General features: G+C 44.5%; 1 protein-coding gene across 1 annotated transcript; it reads left to right on the forward strand.

Moving 5' to 3' along the window:
- Positions 1-5,090: 5,090 nt before the first annotated feature.
- On the forward strand, positions 5,091-10,608 carry entpd5a (ectonucleoside triphosphate diphosphohydrolase 5a). Its single transcript, XM_061083417.1, has 13 exons — positions 5,091-5,523; positions 5,883-5,962; positions 6,263-6,406; positions 6,804-6,879; positions 7,379-7,414; positions 7,822-7,910; positions 7,992-8,071; positions 8,184-8,245; positions 8,344-8,445; positions 9,134-9,277; positions 9,393-9,449; positions 10,264-10,379; positions 10,525-10,608. Exons 1-13 carry the CDS (start codon positions 5,091-5,093, stop codon positions 10,606-10,608), a joined length of 1,503 nt encoding a protein of 500 aa, XP_060939400.1.
- Positions 10,609-12,202: the final 1,594 nt, after the last annotated feature.

Here is a 12,202-nt window from a genome sequence, read left to right on the forward strand (position 1 = left end):
CTCTGCTCCTTTTACCGGCTAAATTATTCGGGGTTTTTTAAAGGTTTGGCCAACGGTAAGAACAGTGAGCTCCTGTATCCTGCTCCCAGTGTTTGTGTAGTGCTGTTGCTATGGAGATGACGGAGCCGATGACAAGGTCACATTTCACTGCCACAGGAACTTTGGTAACCCCTTATATAATTCTTAAGACTTTGTATACAACAAAGTATGTTTGTTAAGTGTCTGTCTGTTATTGTTAGTGTCAATATTATTAATTACATATAATAATATAAATAATACAAAAGTAGTAATATTAATAATAGGATACACGACAATGACAATTTATGGAAATAGGTTTCGGTGGTTGAATACAATTTATGCCAGATAATTGATATTTAATAATTTTATCACTGCTGATAAACTGGATGTATGGGACTAGAGTGGAGGCAGGGCCATCACAACTTGGTGGACAAACCAGGCAGTTGCTCAAGCCCCAAATTTAGAGGGGGTCCCTGGGAACCACTAATTACATTAGACTATAGCAAGAACTAGTTTGATGAATGGCCCCTACGGTTCTGTTTGCCTGAGCCCCCCAAAGTCCCTTGAAAGGCTGCTGAGGACAAGAGACACAGGACAGATGTGAAGACATCCGGACATCAGAAGGTTTTCACATCTTCTGCCGCAAATTAAAAACACACCTGTTCTGACTATACCTTGAACAACATTTTGAAACGAACAATTTAGTAGCACTTAAATGGCACTTACTTATAGCACTCTGTAGTTTTGCTTTTTTTTTTAAAAATTGTACTTTCTTGATTCTAGTTGTTCTAGGTTTGTACCCTCATGGTTGAATCCACTTATTGTCGCTTTGGATAAAAGTGTCAGCTAAATGAAAAATGTAAATGTAAATGTAAGATGGCCTCAGTTATCCTGAGCATATACAGGAAAATGTACAATGTATCGACAAAATTATCATTATTTTGTCAAAACTTTCTGTGTCTGTATGAAATTATGACACACGTTTTTCATCCAATCCGATGCCAGTCTCAATATTATGTCCATTTAAAGCAGTAGTATACAAACAATTGTTTTGAATCATCAGTCGGCTGAAGTCACTGTACTGAGCATGTCATTCTGACAATGTGTTCACCCTGGAGGCAGCTGAGGGTGGTCTGTACCACAGAGTTATTACTAGATTAGACAGCATTTTAAATAGTAACAGACAAACATGACTTCACATGCGCAGACGCACCAACACCCCCTTTGCCACTCTATATGTTATGCTGTAGTTATGCAACCTAACAACCAGCATATCAGGCTCGGTCTGTGTGAGAATCTTTGCTGATCTCATTTATTTATTTTTTTTACACAAGCCTACGATATTTAAATGCTTCAACCCCAGGCCATTTCTGGATTTGAAATCGTGTGGGTGAAATAAAACTTGCCCAGAGTCACAGGAGAGCTTACGCGCAATTGGCAACCTAGAGCTTGTTAGAGGTTTGGGTTTTGTGAAACACAGGGGCCGAGATTGAGAGAGGACAGGGTGCATTCTGTATATAAATTATAAGAAGGCGCGAGTTGTGGTCCGAGTAAAACTCCACAAAACACCACAGTTTTTGCGTCAATTACAAGCATATGAAACACGGACAAGCAGAAAATCCTAACATTTGAAAAACCTGCGAACCAAAAATGTTTACAACTATAATTTAGAAAACATGCCACTGAAAACCTGCCACCAGCAGAATGCAAGTGTTTTAATAGACACCCTTTTTCTCAAGAAGTTTCAAGAAATGTATTATCAACGTGCAAGAACAACTGAATTATGAACGTGTCCTTTGAAGAAATAAAGCAAATAATGCAACTATATGATAAAATATAAATAAGGGCTAAAGAAGTATAAATATCTTCAGTAAAATGTAAGTCAACACAAGTCAAGCTATGCACACCGTAACAATTATTATTATTTGCATTTATTCATAACCTTGTTCTCTTTTTAAGGAGTTGTTATAGTTTTGTGTTTTGATCAATCCACCAGCTCAGCAGATCATAACATCCAGACCTGTTCTGGTCGACAACCCCTGGACTGACACAGATTGGCTGTATTTGTCTCTTGTCTTGTAATTACAGCCTTCTCATGCCGGGCTCTATCAAACAGGATCTGTTTGCACATGATCTCCTCCCACATGATGACATGAGATATGTTTGGCCCCCGTCAGCAGCATTGTCCATGTTGTCCTGAAAAGAACTGCGTGTTAGTCGCTGCCATCCCCACATTTATTTTTTCGCTGTAGTTATGGGAAAACCACTAAGATCAACGTAGATGCAGTTGGGTTACATTTTTCGAAGAAGCCCGTCCAACAGAAACAATGTAAAGTAAGCACAGGTCATAATTTAGGCCCAAAGCTGCAGAATTCTTCCCGGCATCTTGTTCAGCTGTTTGCTGGACAAGCTGGACAAGATTCCACTCGGCGTCGATTATTTGATTATTCCGCAAACAAAAAGTGGCTATTGGAAAAGTGTTGGGTGTAGCTACTGTCGGCCGAAGCGTATAGGGGCGCTCTCTGCGCTGGCATCGTGAACAGAGTTTGAAGACTAAATTTAAAGGTAATTACTATGACAGTGAGAAGAGAAAACTGAAATAACCCCGCGCCTTTCAAAGCTGTCATTATCATTGGAATTGTAATGACAAGGTTTGAGTCTCTTCAATGGCCTTTTTGGGGCAGGACACCCACAAACATGGCATTCCTGAGGGCAACATTGCAGCATATTAATGATATATTGCACAGTGTAGATTACAAAGCTGGGGTCCCTTCTCATGCTTTACGGTTTCAGTTAACTAAACCATGTATTGCGTCTACTTCTTGTTTCAAACATCGTGTTTGTAATGTGCTGTGTCATGTTTTAGAGGGACAGTTTACATATGATGTCAAAAAGCAGCAGCAACACGATTTGGTAACATTTAGATTTTTCACAGGTTTATGGTTGTTATATATATTTGCATCAGCTTGTTCTAGGAGATCCTATTGCATCACATTTAAATGGAATAATTAAGGAGGTGTAGGTTTCGGTCTAAAACATGACTCATGCACCGAATGTCCTGAGGTGCAGCTGCCCAAACAGTCAACATTATCCAGATTAATTACTGCATTAACCACAGGGGGTGTGTGAACATTAATTTCAAGAAAAACAATTTCAAAATTGACCACACTCTGGACTGGACTATTGCTAAGAGGGTGTTTTTTCCCAGGTTTCTATTAGTCATGTTATCACACTGTTAACAAACATTCAACCCATAGATGACTCCGGCCTGTAGTCACTGAGAGGTCCTGGCCTTGTACGCTTTGATAGGGGCAAGCGACCATTCTCGGGAGCCACAGGATTGAAAAAAAAATGGCCACAGTATTTAGAAAAAGGAAGGAGGAAAGAAAGTCCAATATTTTTAGTCCAAATTACAGTGTTGGAACAGTACTTTGCACTGTCGAGTGTCCCGGGAGTGGAGTGGCATGATGGGTGAATGCCGGTGCCAAGCCCCACCCTCCCCACATTGTCCTCTCCGTGGACTTCCTGCCCTCTGTCGTGCCCATGGCCAGGACCTCTGCCCCCCCCTTACCCTCTCCGGCCGGGCTGACTGACAGCTCGGTTTGAGCCTCGAGTCGCTCTCTGCCCGAGGTCAAGCAGTCTGGTGTAAGCACATGTTGGAGTAAGGGCTGGGGCAGGGTCAGCTCCTCACCGAAGCTTCAGGCTACCAGGGCCTACTGCTTCAGATCTCCATCATCTTGCTGCTGATATACACATATCACAGCCCAGGAGAACAATATCAGCTCATGCATGGTCTCTGAGGATGAACCCCTGGCGCTGATGCCTCTGCATCCTGCATCAGTCACAGCAAATAACTCCGGACTTAACAGGAGCATCAGCTGATACACTAAAGCATGAGGTTATGATGCTGTGCCACCCACCCACCAGAGAAACAACCACTCATGCTTTTCATGCATTCTCTCGTGAAACGTGCCTCGCTTGCCCAACTATTTTTCCCTTGGAAAGCCTGTGGTTAACACAGGGATGAGTGGGAGTGAGATGATTGCTAACATTCTTCTCTTTTATGCCAGCTGGAGTGCAGGACACATTTGCATTTTTTTAAAGGTTGCTGAAACTGCTGCAGTGCATTTAATGTGGTGATTATTGCAGGATCGTGGAGTGGAGGTTGAGGGGAACTCTTTGTTTATATATAGATATATACATGCATGATTCATTCAAGCAGCCGAGCATGATTCAGTCGAGGTGGTGCACCGTGAAGCAATCCAAGCAATGAAGAATGAGTCACGTTTTTTCAGACATAAATAAAGGATTTTATTTTGAAATGTCCCTTTGATTGAGAGCCCCAAAATATTTGAATAGCATAATTGACATGGTAAAACTTACTTATGAAGTAAATATCTATGTTTCTGATTTTAAAACTGCAGTAATAATCAATTTCTAAACTGAAACGACTCAACTCTTAATTAAAGCAGGAGCCGGTTTTGAGTCCTTTGAGTCAGAGAGTTGGAGTCAAGTCACTACAAGTTTTTAAAACTCCCATAAATGGTATTTAAGGACCATTTCTTTCAAACTTCCTCACCGTCAACCATTCATTTGTCCTCCTCCATAAACCCCCTTCTTCTCTCCTGCAGGGATTTCTTGGCTCCAGAGCAAAACATTAAAGATTGAGGAGGGTAAAATCCCAAAATAATCCTCCTCCTCCTCCTCCTCCTCTTCCTCCTCCTCCTCTGGAGCCGGTGGGCAGGTAGTGCTGCTCCGGCCCAGCTCCCGGGAGGGGGCTCGGCTGATGGAGCTGGGATGGAGGGATGGACCCACACCGGATTGGTGGACGGCTGCTCCCGGTGTGGCCCCTCGCCAGGCCCTTATGTCTTTATATAGTGTAAACAGAGGACCGGACAGTCCTGAGAGTGCATCGCATCCACTCTGCCTCTTTCCATCTCCTCAGCTCCTTCTCTCTCTCTCTCTCTCTCTCTCTCTCTCTCCCTCTCTATCTGTGTGCAGGACCTCTCACCCCAGCATCCAACCAAGCTTCTCCTCCTCTGCTTCTTCTTCTTCTCCTCCTCTCAAACACCATGTCCACGCTGAGATTGCTCCTCGCCGTATCCACGTGGCTCCTGGCCGGGCTCCTCTCGGCGGAGGCGACCTACTACCGGCACCACCGCTACTCCCCGCACCGCTACCGCTACCGGGATCACTCCGCCCACACGGAGAACCTGCTGCCCGAGGCGGCCGACCCCCAGCCCGGCGTGCCCACCTACCCGCACATCCCCGAGGTCTTCCACCCGGCGCCCGAGGTCATCCCGCCGCTGCCCGAGGCTCTCCACCCGGTGCCCGAGGTGGTGCACCCGGCGCCCGAACCCTACCACCGGCCCGAGGTGTACCAGGCGGTGATCGAAGCCTCCTCCCCCCCCGCGAACCTGAGCCGGGTGTTCTACGGGATCATGTTCGACGCCGGGAGCACCGGCACCAGGATCCACATCTACAAGTTCATCCAGAAGGACCCAGGTGAGTGCACCTCTCTCTCTCTGTCTCTCTCTCTGAATGAGTGAATGTCTCTCTCCCTCCCTCTGCACATGCTGCTGGCTCCCACTCTGTCTGGGACCTAGGTCATTCCCTGTGTGGTGTAGGGACACCGGCAAAGTGCTCAGGGTGATACAGCCTCTGAAAAAGACCTTTAATTTGCATGTTATGACTCTGACTGTGTAGGAAGCAAACCTTCTGAAACTCAACCAGGATGTAGGTGAAGTGCAACAGTCTAAATACCATGAAGAAAAACCATGCAATTACATGAATTACACAACCCTGATCCTTACACTGTGACCCCTCTGGTTTATGATCCATCTCTCTTCTTTTTTTTTTTTTAGTGGAGCTGCCAGTTCTTGACAATGAACTGTACAACGCTGTGAAGCCTGGACTGTCTGCCTATAAGGACAACCCTGAGGAGGTAGGTACCTGTGTTTGCACCAGCACTTAATAGTAATTATCATATTAGGGAGTTGTTCGCCGTCTGCAAACCACTAAACCACTGAGGTTTTTTTTATCTCGGGGTTGGGCTCCTATAAAGTAAACATGGTGTAATTAGAAAATCACACCCCTGGTGATACTGCCACTACTGCCCACTCCTGTCTGCTGTATTGACTTAATCACCAAATGTTAAATGTCTTAGTTTAGTTATGAAATATTTAGTTTGTCTGTGAGATTTTTTGTCTTGCCGCCTGTACCTGATTGCCATCTTTTTCTTCAGGGTGGCAACACCGTCCGTCAGCTGCTGAAGATCGCCAAGAAGACGGTGCCGGAGGACGAGTGGAGGAGGACCCCGGTGGTGCTGAAGGCCACGGCGGGTCTTCGCCTGCTGCCTGAGGAAAAGGCCAAAGCTCTTCTGAAGGAGGTGAGGCGCATTTGAGTTTTTTTTTCCTCCTCTGCCCTCAGACAGTTTGGCACAGACACCACCCGTCCCGCCAAGGAGCGGGGATGAGAAACCACTAAGTGCCTACAAGTGTCACTGCAAAAAAAGGCAGCGAGTCTGTGCCCATTTGGTGGCTATCATGTTGCAAAAAAACATCTGTTATGGGGTTGTGTGGAGTAACCATATTTGTCATTTAAAGTATTAAATCCAGGCTACTGTTCCAGCCGAGCTTGTGGCTGAGTTATCTGTCAATCTAAAAGACAGTTTTTCTTCCAAAGTCTGGAGAGTCTGTATCCCAACAATGGGGCCGTATTTGAATATGTGGTTGGGTTTAGTTGTTTTGTAGTAGATCATTCTAAAAGAGATATGTATTCCACAGGTACAAGAGGTGTTCGAGGAGTCTCCCTTCTTCGTGCCAAGCAACAGTGTTTCCATCATGAACGGAACAAACGAAGGTGGGTTGTCTTTAAATGCCCTCTCACTAATTTGCACTCTGCACAAAACATTTTAATTGTCTTTGACATGGGTGATATTGTTTGATCAGGTGCTTAAAGAACAAGTATCAAACACTCCTCTGCTCTCCTAATTCATTTAACACGAGGTCTGTTCCCACCTCCCTGAGACAAATAAATATGCCAGCGTGAGTCCCACACCCAATAATTTAGCGTGATCCTCCACATCACTCATTAAGACACTTGTGTTACGTTTCTTCACACACCATGTGCCGTTCATTATCCTCACTTTACGAGTGCAATAACTTGACATCTGAGACAATTGTAATTATCTGGGTTGGTCCGTGAGCCCACAGGCTGATGGACAGACACTGTAACTTTAAACCTTGTCCCTAATGAAGGAGAATATGACTATAAATCATCCCCTGTTTATTTTGTGGGAGCCGTGATCACTTCTCAGGTCTGTACTAATGCACCCTCTTCCCCCCGTGTGCCCTTTCAGGAATCCTCGCCTGGGTCACGGTGAACTTCCTCACAGGTAAGACATTGCTTGTGTTTCGCTATGGCAGTGTTAGTGGTTAGGAGGCTCATGCCTGAGGCTGCAGTGTACACAGAGGTCCGGCAGTGAAAGACTCTTGTCTCCTGTCTGAGGTTTATGAGTTTGAGTCACTGGCCCCACTCAGGTCACAAACACACATTTTTTTTTCCATTGGTGCCATCAAGTTTATTTTACACGACAAACCAATAAGGTGTTTCCCCTCTTGGTGGGCACTGACGATACATGAGCGTGCATCATCCTGGCTCTGGTGGTTGTCAACAAAGGAACAAATACTAAAATTAGAGATAAAGACACACGACCACACTGTGTCTCCTTGTTTGTTGTGCTGATGAGGAAGTTTCCTTCTTCCAGAGTCCTGAGTTTGACTTTGTGCTTACTTCCTACAGGACACTTGTACTCCAACACAAGGAGGACGGTGGGGATCCTGGATTTGGGTGGAGGATCGACACAAATCACATTCCTTCCCAAGTCAAGGGTGAATAACATATTTCATGCATCTCTTTCTAAACGTTCAAACCAAAAAAACACAACTAAGCATATTTTGTCTATCCAACAGAAAACGGTCCAGTCTGCACCAACCAGTTACATTGCCAATTTCAACCTGTTCAACAACACGTATCAAGTCTACACACACAGGTCAGTAACCCCCAGTATATGCTATATTCTCTATAGGTTTGGTATTGCTCATGAAAATGAATCTATTAGTATTCGATCCAAAACTTACAATAAGTGTGTGTCACCATCACAGTTACCTTGGAAACGGCCTGTATGCAGCTCGACTGGCGACTCTTGGAGCACTAGGAGCTGAAGGTAGAGTTTCTAGAACCTTTTATTGCCTCTCTGTTTGCCCCATTTTAATAAATGTAGTGGGTGGAAGATGACGAACGGTTCCTTTTTTGTGTTCCCAGGTCTAGACTGGAAAATCTTCACCAGCTCCTGCCTCCCGAAAAAGTTCAGAGAAGATGTGACTTTTGGAGGAACCACCTACAAAGTTAGCGGGGTTCCAAACGGTAAGATAAAAGCCCTCTGAGGTTTTGATTGGCTTCCCAGAGCCTCGGTTTCAGCGATCCGTGCATTCCTTTCTCGACTGTGGAACACAATAGAGTACAGTACAATCCATTCTCACACGAGAACACTTTCCCGCTGAAGCTCCTGTAACCTTGGCGCCAAACGCATGTTATGTCATTCTCTCTCTCTCACTCTGTCTCCATCTTCTTCCCTCTTGAACAATTATATTGCACTCAACCTTGTATTTAAACAAGAGAAAACTGTCAGTTAAGTTCACAAATAAGGCAGTCACTCCCATACCACAGTCAAGTGGCCAAAAGATGCTGGGCTTGTCCCTGAGTTGTTATTTTTTTTTGTGTAACGAGCGGCTTGATCTGGACCGCTCACAATTATGTGGTAAAAATAGTCAGCTCGACAGGGACGTGCTAACTGTCGCTCTTGTCAGCACATGGTTTTGCCGGCACATCAGTGCCAACCATACCCGTTGGGCTGTGGGAAACTCGTCCTTCTGGGGCTTCCCTGGTATATTATCTGGTGAACCCACGGCTACAACCCGTGGCTGACCTCATACTCTCCCAGTTGCATTCCATCCATTGCTGCCTCAGGGCACCTTAAACTGACTGTTTCCTCCACGTTTCATTGAGTGAAACCATTGTAAAGTAAAACTACATCTTCTATCTTGTCTTTCAGGCTACGCAGGATATAAACTGTGCTACTATGAGGTGATGAAAGTCATCAAGGGAATAGTGCACCAGCCCTATGAGGTGAAGGGCAGCAGCGTCTTCTACGCTTTCTCCTACTACTTCGACAGAGCTGTGGAGTCTGGCCTCATTGGTGAGTGGGCACAGACCAAGGCGTCACCTTCCAGCGCCACCATCTGTCATACTAATTATCATGCTTTGCACCAAATCAGTACTCAAATTGCATGTTTGTTTTTCTTCCTGCAAAGATGGCAGTCGAGGTGGTTCGCTTGAAGTGAGGGATTTTAAGAAGAGAGCCAAGGAAGGTAAGAGTTGCTTGTTATGTTCTCCAGGGTTGAATCCACTTGTGTATGAAACCGACAATCTTAGAAGTTAAATATATCAGTCAGTCACCCAACCACCCAAACAGACTACGCTCTAAACAGCTTGTTTGTTCCCAAAACATTTGGTACAATGGCGCCAATTTGGCACAGCTTATCCTGCCAAAACCGAATTTATTACAACAGTAGAATGTAAACGATTGTTTGCTAAAATGCGTGATGGAGATGGATTAAAAGACAGATGTATTTTATTGCAGGGTAAATACATGTTAACATGACTATAAACATTTTTAGCACGTCTAACAGATACTGGGAATGCGGATCAGGCTCAGGTTTGTGACTGTAGTGTCCGTGTAGGAGCAGATTTATAGCGAGCAGTGTACAGAGCGAGTCGATGTGTTATATAAGGCTGTTAGTGTTTGTGAGAACCCTGTCACATGATCTGGAGGAGCGAGTCTGGCTGAGCGCTGGCAGCCGAGCTGACGATGTCTGTCTGGCCCAGGCAGGAGGGCACCTGACAGCCACACACCACCTGCGGCCTGACACATACGCTGTGTACCAACCTGGTTAAGACCCCCGCCCACCCGCAGCCTTGTGCTGACCCTCAGCCACTCTCCTCGCACCTCCCTGTTTATGCAGCCAAAACAAAAACAGAAAGGTCTCCTAATCACGTAGCACGGGGGTTAGAAATACACGTTACTGTTATCATATGATGCAACAAATGCTCCTTTTTTCGTCAGATGTATGTGAAACCTGTGTTATTGTCATGTCTGAAAGCTGTGGCTTCTTGTGTTTGCAGTGTGCAACAAAATGACCAAATACCGTGTGATCAGCCCCTTCCTCTGCATGGATATGACATATATCACTTGTCTGCTAAAGGAGGGATTTGGCTTCAAGGACAACACTGTGCTGCAGGTGAGGAAAACAATGCTGGGTCATTGCGGACAGTGGTTATGGGCGTCGAAGAAATAAGCAAACCATATTCTGTTGGGGTTTCACAAGACTTAAACATGTTGCTCTGTGATTTTGACGGAGATCCTCCTCTTCCTCTTTTCAACAGCTCGCCAAGAAGGTGAACAATGTAGAGACCAGCTGGGCCCTGGGCGCAACGTTCGACTACTTCAGGAACCTCAACATCCACTAAGGACAGCTCGCTGTCGCTGCAGCCGGCACTGAGAAGCACAGTCCGTCACTGTGGGGCGTCCCTTCCTCTGACCCACCCTCAATCAGCCCCCCCACCTCACATACACACCCAAGTCCCGCCACGCCTCCTCACCCACCTCCTTGTTTCCTCAAACCTCAGCTTCCCAGCGAACGTTCCGAGAACTGTTGAGAGAAATCACTATATTTTTATAAGGCCAGCTATTTCTACTGTATGTTGAGCTCACAACTGGTGGGCGGAATTTATTTTTGTAAAACGTTTACATGTTTGATTCCCAATGGGTGTCTGATCTGAAATGTCTTTCTCAACTACCTGTAAAATGCGCACAGGGTAGACTAGAAGCAACACCTGCAGTCATGGTGTCTAGGTGCTGACTGTGGCCTTGGAGTGAACTGTACAGAACAGTGTAAAATACCTTTAGGAGACTAGTTGCTGCAAGTGCAACCAAAGTTATGCCTGTAAATCAATCTGATTTTATTGTAGCAGTAAATGATCTGACTGGCCCCGGGCCTTTGACAAGTTGAGCATCATTGGATTTTGAGCGACTTCTCTTCGAAGACGTGCTCAGATGCTTTGGTCTTGACTGAAGAGTTGTACGTGCTCCTCCTGACTGAGGGGGGCGGAGAGAGCGCTGCAGGGGAGATGCCTCTCACAGACTGTGTTGTTACGGCTTTTTACAAGTATGAGGTTAATGCCTCTATTTCAGCCATTATCGTTTGTTTTGTCTAGCGGGCGAGAGGCCTCATCAAGCACGGCTAAATTGCAGGGGCCCCAGGTCTGAACTGTATTTTAAACGCGTGGAGGGAAAACCTTTCATCAACGACGTAATTTACAGTTATTGAATACGACAAAAAATGTAAACAGAAATTATGTTTAAAAAAAAAAAAAAGTTTGAAACCCATGACTCCTTCACCAGTAATACTGTATATATTTGTGTGAACTGTATAAATATTTAATTAACTGAAAGCCTTTCTAATGTATTTTAATTATCCTCATCAAACTATTAACTCTTGGACTTTCTGTGTAACTGCTCTCTAAGCCAAATGCCTTCGCTGTCTCTTCAGTATTCAACGCGTTCAATAACTACTGTTGTATATACGTATGTAAACTTTAATATTAGTGAAATACTCTGACAAGAACTGCTTTTACATTGCAACAAAACACTTTTATGCTGCACAGTCGCTCAGAGATGCCTCGATGACCATCAGTATGAATAACCTGATGACTGACAATATGTAAATTGGTGTTTTTACAAAGTCCAGTGGAATTTGTTTATACTATTCATGTATGTTTTAATAAAAACATAAAAAATGTGATTTGTGTTTGGATATGCTCTTATTCTATCATCTTTAAACTTAACAAATTATATATTTATATTCTATATACATGATTGTGAAGTCAAATTTCCTACATTCAAGAAATAAGGTGCTTTACTTCTTGGGTAGTTCAGAACTTGGGTCTAATTGTATCCGCAAAATACTGAGGAATATTAATATAATCCAGAAAACATTACAATATAGTCTGGACAGCTGCAGAGTGGTGCACTCTATTTGTTGGGCACTAGATTTATATGCAT

Source organism: Limanda limanda, chromosome 12, assembly GCF_963576545.1.
Source record: "Limanda limanda chromosome 12, fLimLim1.1, whole genome shotgun sequence".
Classification (NCBI taxonomy): Eukaryota; Metazoa; Chordata; class Actinopteri; order Pleuronectiformes; family Pleuronectidae; genus Limanda; species Limanda limanda.